The 10,314-nt window shown below is 35.6% G+C and overlaps 1 protein-coding gene across 2 annotated transcripts in view; it reads right to left on the bottom strand.

Moving 5' to 3' along the window:
* Nucleotides 1–4,176: 4,176 nt before the first annotated feature.
* The window catches only part of ap1m3 (adaptor related protein complex 1 subunit mu 3), a 36,701-nt gene continuing 30,563 nt past the window's right edge, over nucleotides 4,177–10,314 (bottom strand). The window contains exons 12-13 of one of the 2 annotated variants that reach the window (XR_015492704.1): nucleotides 6,306–7,464; nucleotides 4,177–5,389 (exon numbers count right to left, since the gene is read on the bottom strand). Coding sequence is in view for 1 of the 2 variants with exons in the window: in NM_001114441.2 (NP_001107913.2) it covers nucleotides 7,442–7,464 (23 nt within the window). In the remaining variant the exon portion in view is untranslated. 2 annotated transcript variants of the gene reach the window in all.

Genomic DNA, 10,314 nt, shown 5'->3' with positions numbered 1-10,314 from the left:
AGCTAGCTCTCTGCAACTCTCACATGGTCGCCCACTGAAGCTAAGCAGGGCTGCGCCCGGTCAGTACCTGGATGGGAGACCACTTGGGAAAGCTAGGTTGCTGCCGGAAGTGGTGTTAGTGAGGCCAGCAGGGGGCGCCCAACCTGCGGTCTGTGTGGGTCCTAATGCCCCAGTATAGTGACGGGGACTCTATACTGCTCAGTGAGCGCCGTCTTTCGGATGAGACGTTAAACCGAGGTCCCGACTCTCTGTGGTCGTTAAAAATCCCAGGATGTCCTTCGAAAAAGAGTAGGGGTTTAACCCCGGCATCCTGGCCAACTATGCCCACTGGCCTCTGACCATCATGGCCTCCTAACCCTCCCCATATCATGATTGGCATATCATCACTCTGTCTCCTCTCCACCAATCAGCTGGTGTGTGGTGTGCGGTCTGGCGCAAAATGGCTGCCGTCGCGTCATCCAGGTGGATGCTGCACACTGGTGGTGGATGAGGAGATTCCCCCCCATTGTGTAAAGCGCTTTGAGTGCCCAGAAAAGCGCTATATAAATGTAACGAATTATTATTATTATTATTAGAAAGGCAACAGTAACTCAAATAATCACTCGTTACAACTGAGGTTTGCAGAAGAGCATTTCTGAACTCATAAAACGTCGAACCTTGAAGCGGATGGGCTACAGCAGCAGAAGACCACACCAGGTACCACTCCGGTTAGCTAAGAACAGGAAACTGAGGCTACAATTCACAAAGGCTCACCAAAATTGGACAATAGAAGATACGAAAAACATGGCCTGGTCTGATGAGTCTCAATTTCTGTTGCAACATTGAGATGGTAGGATGAGAATTTGGTGTGAACATGAAAGTATGGATCCATCCTGCCTTGTATTAACGGTTCAGGCTGTTGGTGGTGGTGTAATGGTTTGGAGCATATTTTCTTGGCACTCTTTGGGCTCATTAATACCAATTGAGCATTGTGTCAACACCACAGCCTACCTGGGTATTGTTGCTGATCATGTCCATACCTTTATGACCACAATGTACCCGTCTTCTGATGGCTACTTCTAGCAGGATAATGTGCAGTATCATAAAGCGTGAATCATCTCAGACTGGTTTCTTGGACGTGACAATGAGTTCACTGTATTTAAATGGCCTCCACAGTCACCAGATCAGGATCCAATAGAGCACCTTTGGGGATGTGGTGGAACGGGATATTCGCATCATGGATGTGCAGCTGACAAATCTGCAGCAACTGTGTGATGCTATTATGTCAATATGGACCTAAATCTCAGAGGAATATGTCCAGAACCTTGTAGAATCTATGCCAAGAAGGAATAAGGCAGTTCTGAAAAAAAAAGGGTCCAACTCAGTACTAGTACTGTGTACCTTATAAAGTGGCCGGTGAGTGTTTATGAGATGCATAAAAAAGTATTAATTTATTCTATGAAGGTGTGATAACATTTCCTTCAAATTTTGAATAAAAAAAAAAAACGTTTTTTGCATTTGCAGCAAGGCTTATTCACATACGTAACGGACAATCTGTACTGCTGATGGAAAAGTGTTTTGAAAAGGAAACTGTATTTTCACAAATATCCAATTTTATCAGGATGTAGACTGACTTCATTTATCCGCAAAAAAATAATTCAGGACTTTATTCACATCTCAATGTTTACAGCATTTCAATTTAGTCACGAACGCTCAAGCGCACTTGCTTGACTCTCAAGAACCTGCGAAGTTCATTCTTGCATGTTAAACAGGTGTGGTTGAACCTGTTCATGTTTTTCGATCAATATTTATATGTGAATAAAAAGCATGAACTAAATCACGTAGAGCAACCGTGCCTCTTCAAAAGACTTGATTTGTTCAGATTTCTTTTGGAAGACTTCTATAAACACACTCTGAATGGATGGACAGAAATCTCAGATTTAATCAAATATCATCATTTGTGTTCTGAAGATGAACAAAAAGCCTTTGAAAGGACACAAGGTTGAAGAAATAAAAACAGCATTTTCTTTTTGGAATGAAGCATCTTTCTCACCATGAAGCAACATTCCTTCCAAGTAAGCTTTTTTCTTTTGCATTTAAAATAAGTCCAATAAATGTCTAAACATTGACATATTGGCAAAAACAAGGCTACATTTGAGCTGCCAGTGAAAATTTAATAGAGACCTAATAATAGTTCAATAATAGACGTCATCACAGTAATGAATGACTACGTGTGACGTCTATCGAATTTTTGTATTTGATGACTAATCTAGATTTAGGCTATTGTTAAATGTCTATTTGATTTTCACTAATAGTTCTAATTCAGCTTAGTTTTAGCCAATACATTCATGTTTAGGTGTCTACTCGACATATTTTAACCCTTATGTACTGTTGGGGATGTTTTTATCCCCTCTGGGGTGATTTTGAGTATTAAATTAATTAACTTTTTGTGTTTCAGCTAGTAGAATGATTTTTAGTGAAAAATCTTATTCTGACACATATGTTCAGAAAATGCTAATAAAAATTAAAAATTAAAAATTAAAATTAATTAAAAAAAAAACTCAACAATTCACTCTGGGCAAATTTACTACCCTATTGTTATGCTAGGGATGAAAACTAAATATAACTGCTGTAAAAAATGCATCAAATATTTTTTTCTCCTTTTTTTCTTTCAGAAATCTGTTAATCAACCTCAGTTTTTATCAAAACTACTAAATTGTTTTGAAAATTACAGGATTTTAAATGTTTACTTGCCAAATTCATAAATTATGTCACTGATTTGGGGAAAAAAACGCACTCAAAATGACGTATTTTCAATATGGTCAAGTAAAAAGTAATTGTGAACTGGATTTTATTTTTATCTTTTATGTGAACCAACATTGCCTTTGATGCATTGTTTTTTCTCCCTAATTTACTGTTCGTGGCTGTTTTTTCCCCAATGACTTCCATTATAACCACATATTTTGATTGCAAAACCATGACACCATATAAACATGCATTTTTGATTGTTGGTGGTTTTCCCTGTTGGGAAGAGGTAAAATTTGCAATTTTTACTGTTGATCATCTGTTGGCACCATTGACACTTTAGATTAGCTTAGTTTCTGGATTTTATATGGAGTATAACAGCAAATTAAAGTGTGTGCCTGAGTGTGTGAGAGTGACCTCTACTTTGATATATCTGAGAAAATGTAAATATGCATCTCAACTCTCAGAACTACATGGAGTAAATGAAAACAAAGACTGTGTATTTATTCACCATCAAATGTGGTTATAATGGAAGCCAATTGGGCAAAAACAGCCACCAACAGTAAATAGCAGTGCATCAAAGTCAGTGCTGTTACTAATCGTTCACATGTCCAAAACCAGTCCACAATTACTTTTTAAATTGAAAAACATGTATTTTGTGTGTGTTTTCCACTAAATCAGTGACATCATTTGAGAACCTGGCAATTAAAAAGTTAAAATCTTGTATTTTTCTAAGCAATTTAGCAGTTTTGATCAGGACTGATGTTGATTTACAGATTTATGAAAAGAACATTTAAGGAAATATTTATCTGATGCATTTTTATAGCAGTTTAATCCAGTGGATGTTTACTTCCCAAACATAACAAAAGGGTAGTAAATTTGAACAGTGCACAAGGGTTAACCAGAAATTTTCTTGTTGATTTCTATTCTCTTCTAATCACTACTAAAAATGATCCAAAAATACATAAATGACAGAAAGCTACATGCAATATAAAATGTTAGTTTAGTCCATCTCACATGTTTAAGAAACCCTGCAGCTGAGTCATTCATCCCTAAGCTGTCCTGTGAGGACAGAAGCTGCTCTGAAATGGCCAGTAACAGACTGGCGGGAAAGCAATTATGGGTGGGAGTGACTGGGTCGTGTTGGGCAATGCCTGTTCTTACCCACAACAAGCTGGCTATTGTGCAACAGCTGCTCAGTCACCATGTAAACAATGGCTGACTCTGTGACCCATTGTCACCCATCTATTGGCCTGTCATGTGTTGGGACTGATAAGAAAGAAAGCAGGCAAAAATAGCACAACAGCGTACAACACCCATATTCATGGATGATTGAAAACGAAAATATTTCATCCATTTTCTCATGCGTAAACCAAGCAATTTATTTTAAAAGCTGGAATATCCTTAGGTAAATAAGGCAAAACTGAGCAGCAGAAAATAATCACAAAATGCTCGCCAAAACAAAAATCCATTTATTTTCCTCACAGTGACCTTTAGAATGGTATTGAGCACAAAATGTTGTCAATAAAAAAAGATCAAAAATACATATTTCAGATTTAGTGTGAAATAAATATCAGATGTTGTCACGTCATTGACCTTTGGTTAATAAATGATGGAAGAAGTCGTTTTAATGTGACAAATAATATATTCTGCTGCCTCTGCGGAAGTGGCAGACGGTATTCACACACGCACAACGCTGATAAAACAAGTGGTGTAATGCATGCTGAATGAAAGGAAAGGAAGGATGATTTCCCCAGCATGAACACCTACAAAAAAATAAAACTAATGTTTGATCAGATGTGTTGACTTGCATGGATTAAAAATGCAATAATTAATACAGTGTCAACATCAAGCGGTTTTATGTTGGTAATATCAAAAAGCCTTTCAATTCAAAGTGTATAGGCATTTGTGGTATTTGGAGTCAGAACAAACCAAACCGTAGTCAAAGATACAGGCCGCTGTGGTGAGAATATAGTGTTACGGTGCTGTCCAGACTGTACGCTACCTTATTAATCATTGATTCTGAGCACAAGGTATTCATTTCACCGGGTCTGTGGTTATGTTTACAGCGCTACAGACATTAGATCATATCACACTGAGAGATAGTCCCTTCACCAACTGCAGAAATGAAAGTAAGCAGCTTATGTTAATATCTTGACAAGTAAAAAGGATAGATGAGCCGGAAAATGAAAATTCTGTCATCGTTTGCTCACCCTTGTGTGGTTCCAAACCTGTGTAGTGTTTCTATGCTATAATCTGGTGAAACATTGAAACAGTTCACACTCAGAAATTGATATTACATTTTACAAATAATTAAAAAGAGTGGCACACATTTCAGTGATCATTCTGAAGTAGAAAGTCTGTATTTTATTTATCTTGTAAAATGTACAGTACTTCAAAAATTATATTTACCTCTTTAAAAATCATTATTATAGTGCAATTTTGACTCGTATGTAATCTTTCTGCTTTCATTTAATTTTTAAATGTTTTTGTGTTTTATTTGTTTTTTATATCTATATAGTTTTTTTTAGATTTTAGGGTACCACTTTATAATTACACACTATGACTAATCTATTAAGCATTAACTCTACATTAATAAACATTAGTAAGCAGTTTTTAAGTGCAGATACAAATACTCTTGACCTACAAGCACATATAAAATGTGCTTAATAATTGTTCTTTCATACTTTGTTACTGATTAATTTTTCAGGACTAAATTAAGTATTGCATTGTTTACAAATGATTTGTTAAGAGTAGTTGGAGGATTTTAAGATCATTCAGAATGAGTTAGTTAATGATTAATAAACTATTCAAATCAACGTTTATATATTATTATTTAGGCATATACTAATATCTAATCGTTTCTGTTAATAAATGCTTTATTAACTCTACTTCATCCAGTGTTGTGCCCAGATCTAGTGAGGACTATTTATGTTTTATAAATCCCTCTTAAATAATAATTAAAGGCTCAGTATCAAATGAACTAAAAATAAAATTTTCTGTAAAGTTTAACCATTGCTGAATAACAGGAGTTTCGAAAATGTAACATAAAATTTAATAAAACAACAACATAACAATTTAACAATATATTATGATACAGCATTTCAATGCTATTTAGTGATGTTTAAACTGCATAGTAATATCATTTTAGTTAAGATTGCAAAGATCTATTTTTTATTTGATACAGTTTCATTTGTGTATCAACAAATGAATTGAAATTAATAAAGTCTTTACTTTCTTTTTTCTGTTTAGACTATAACTGAGACTTTACTGTCATTTATAAGGGATTTATAAAGCATAAATAGTCCTCACTTCAGATTAGGTCACAAACTGGATGAAGTTGAGTTAATAAAACATTTATTAACATACAAATGATCTATTAATATATGCCAAGATAATAATATATAAATGTTAATTTGAATATGTTTATTAATCATTTACTTACGCATTCTGAATAATCTTTAAAAACCACTAACTTCACTTAAATAACTGGTTCGTAAATAATGTGATACTTAATTTAGTAATGAAAAAATAAATAAAGTATGAAAATGCAATCATTAAGCACATTTTAAATGTGTTACAAGTCAAGAACAGAGCATATGTATCTGTGTTTATAAACTGCACACTAACATCTGTTAATGAAGAACGAATGCTTAACAAATTATAATTTAACTATTTATCATATTATATTTATGAATCATAGTGTGCAGTTACTATAAAGTGTTTCCGGTTTGGGTTTTTGGTTTAGTTATGTTTTCCTGTGAAAAATTTAAAAATATATATTTTTAAGGATTTCATTGATTTTATCTGTACTTTCAAAGTCAGTGGAGTCCAAAAAAACAACCCTGGACACCATTGACTTTCATAGCATTGATAAGCGCAAAAAGTTTAACAATAACAACCCTGACCCTTTGTAAATATAAATTTTTCTGTGAAGCATATACATGGATATTATTAATGTTTTATTATATTTTGTCCATGAAATGAAAGTCAAAAGAATCCAAAACAACAACTCTATTGACTTTCATTCATTCAAAGATTTTCCTTGAGTTTAGTCCCTTATTTATCAGGGGTCGCCACAGCGGAATGAACCTCCAACTATTACAGTATTTGTTTTACGCAGCGAATGCCCTTCCAGCCTCAACTCAATACTGGGAAACACCCATACACTCTCACATTCCCACACACACACACACACTCATACACTATGCCCAATTTAGTTTATTAAATTTCTCTATACCGAATATCTTTGGATTGTGGGGGAAACCGGACCACCTGGAAGAAACCCACACAAAAATGAGGATAACATATAAACTCCACACAGCCAGCCAGGACTCGAACCAGCAACCTTCTTGCTGTAAGGCAACCGTGCTAATCACTAAGCCACCTTGCCACCCCATTGACTTTTATATTATAGATTTTGAGTGTGTGTTTAAATGGAGAAAACATACACAGGTTTGGAACAACACAAAGATAGAAATATCAATAGATTCTAGCTCTGTAACACAACCTCTGGATTATAATTTAAAATCAATAGTTTCATAGGAGTTTCTCAGTAACTTTGCTGTCCAACTTCCTTGTTAAATTAGTAAAACCTGATCTGAGGTGAAAGCAAAGGAGAAGCTAGAGATGTCCAACTGCTGTGTGAAGGCGGTGTCTGTCTGACTGATGAAACAGGACCGACAAAAGACACAACACACACCGGCGCTGTCCTCTCTCAGTTGGTCCTCAGTTGATAATCTATAAATTCAGAGTCAGATAGGTACAAATAATTAATTACATATAAAAAAGAAAGGACATACAGCATAGATCAAAATAAGAGAATTTATATACACTCTTTTCTTAAGATTAAAGCAGTCAGAAATAAGTAGGAAATGTAGAGGCCCTTGCTTTGAATGACTGCAGCACATCTGTGGATAAATCACATCTAGTCTCTCACAAGACATCATTAATCCCCTCAGGATATCACTAGTCTCTCAAGACGCGACTGCTTTCTTGCAGCACATTACTAGTCTCTTACAAAATATTGCTAGTCTCTCTCAGGACACCTCTAGTGCTGTACTTTGAGAGACTAGTGATGTGCTGTGAGAGGTCAATGGTGCTCTTCTTCAGTTCACCAACTGCAGTGTTTAATATCCATAACTATCACTAAGGATTTTCTAGAAAATTTTTATCTGGTTTAGATCAGGACTCTGGGCTGTCATTTCATTATTATTATTATATTTTTTTGCTTCATGGAACCGTTTAAACCATTTTTACGCCCTGGCCCTGCAAGAAAATTGATTTTTGATTTGGGAGATTAACATAGTAAAGAAACCATGTTGCTCAAATAGCTTTTGATAGTTCAGTATGGCCTGTTGATGGTTCTGCTGATGAGAAGTGTTTGGTCACTATAGACTAGACTTTTAGTTTAAAATTAAATGTTAAGACACTGTTTGCTCAGATACTGATATTCACCATGTTCAGTGCTAAACTGGAGAGTACTGTAACCTCAGCTGCAGTGCTAATATGATTATCCATTGACATTTATTGCATTATTCTGTTATATTGTGCATTTGTACCTTTTTGTACTTTTGTAGATGACTAGCCTTTTGTAAAAAAGCAATATTCTAGAAATCACAGACTTAGAAAGACCAGTCTATCCTGCCACAGTGTGGCTGAAAGGGTCATTCCTTTGTCGTTCATCTGGAAAACCTGCTGCCAGAGGGTGTCAGTGACATGAGAAAGGCTAATCATCTTGCAAAGTCAGTGAAAACTGGAAAGTTATGCTGTGTGTCCACCAAAGTGTTTTTCCTCAAGCTGAGCATTTGTTTTCTGTTGTTGTCAACGGTAGGACTACGCTGCTGAGTGGGATCAGTTCTGAGCGCTCGCCATTTTTCCAGCTGTAGCAAGCTGAAAAATGTGGTGTCACTTTTGAGCTAGTCCTCTAAGTAAAGGAGGGAAGGAACCAAACAATGCAATATTTAACAAATAATCTGTTAAAGACCGACTGAAAAAGGCTGCTCAACAAAAAAGCTAACACATGAGGGTTTTTAGAACTGTCTTCACGTTTCTGCTGCAGTAGACACTAGGCATGGGACGATAACTGGTTTCAATGTTTATCGTGGTTTGGAGGTCAAGGTTTTAAAACTGCCAAAATTTGCTGGTATACCTTTCATATGGTATGTGTAAGGTTTTTTTTACGTTTTAACTTTTTTGGGGGGGCAACAGTATCTCCAGCAGAAAATTACCCTCCACATCAACAGCTACTGTTCCAAAGTGTTTTTAAAAATAAACTAAATTGTGTTCAATGGGGAAAAAAAACTTTGTTGTTTTTTTGCCAGACATATAAGAACATATTTTAGAGCAGTAATCACAATACCTTGAAACCGTGATATTTTTATCCAAGGATTAGGGATGCACCGATATGGATTTTTTGGCCGATACCGATAACCGATAATTCTTCAGACTTGGAGGCCGATAGCCGATATATATAGCCCGATAATTATAAATATTTCAAAATGTTATATTTTTATACAGCAAACTTCATAAAAGCTGAAACTCTGGTCTTTTGAACTGAATAGCCTATACTCAAAGCAAAAAAGCTATGATTTCAAAATTATATATTCAATTATATACAACCTATATTCACGATTTCACACAAATCAGCATGCAAAAATTACATTATTTCATTTTCTTCATAGCAAACTAACATGCAAATTGACTGTTGCATAAAATTAAAAAGGTTAAATAACAAAATGGGATTTAATTAACAAGCAAGTTAAATATATTTTAAATAAGATAAAAATTAAAGAGCTAAGGACTAAAACTAGCTCAAATGTTCTTGAATAAAACGGGTTACAGTAATGTACAGTATGTGTACAAATATGTCATGTCCGAAAAAGCCTTTTTTAGAGGTGTTTCGACAGTTCAGAGCTACAGTACAAGTGATAAGGTAGATACAAAATTTATTATTTTAGAAAATGCGACATAAAGTCATCGTATTTGTCGTTTTAGATTATTTTCGAACACATGTAGCATCAACGTTTCTGTGTACGTTCTTGCTGTCAATCGCGGGGAAAATGATCGATGAAAAGTTTATGATAAACTGCTGTGAGGGCGCAGATTTGCCCTCGGATTTTGATACAAACCTGATCATTGAGCTCAGATGACTTTATGACAAACACAGAGCAGAATATAAAGACAGAACGTGTGGCCCGTATGCTGGATTCAGTAACCGGTGCACCTAGGCTCTCCCCTGTTGATCTGTGAAGGCTCAAAATCTATGTGTGTGTGAAGGCTGTCAGATCAATGTGTGTGCGCGCATGTGGTGAAAGCTCTTGCGCGCTCTTTATAATCAATATGAATATTCTGATCAAACTGAACACAAATCATCAACAACACATGGGAAGCAACGCGTTGATAATAACAAATAATTATATTAGATTAAAAACCTTCCGTAAAGTTTTTGTTTAGCGCGTCACGTGTGCAGGTCAGTTTGGTGTGTGTGTATGTGTGTGTGAAGCGAAGAGGGAGAGACAGAAAAGAGGAGCACTTTTTTCGGGTCCTCGTTCATTCACCGGCTGCAACTAAAATAATTAACCCCGAAAC

This window comes from Danio rerio, chromosome 6 (genome assembly GCF_052040795.2).
Source record: "Danio rerio strain M-AB ecotype USA chromosome 6, GRCz13ab, whole genome shotgun sequence".
NCBI classification, from domain to species: Eukaryota; Metazoa; Chordata; class Actinopteri; order Cypriniformes; family Danionidae; genus Danio; species Danio rerio.
This window is presented reverse-complemented; position numbering and strand designations above follow the sequence as displayed.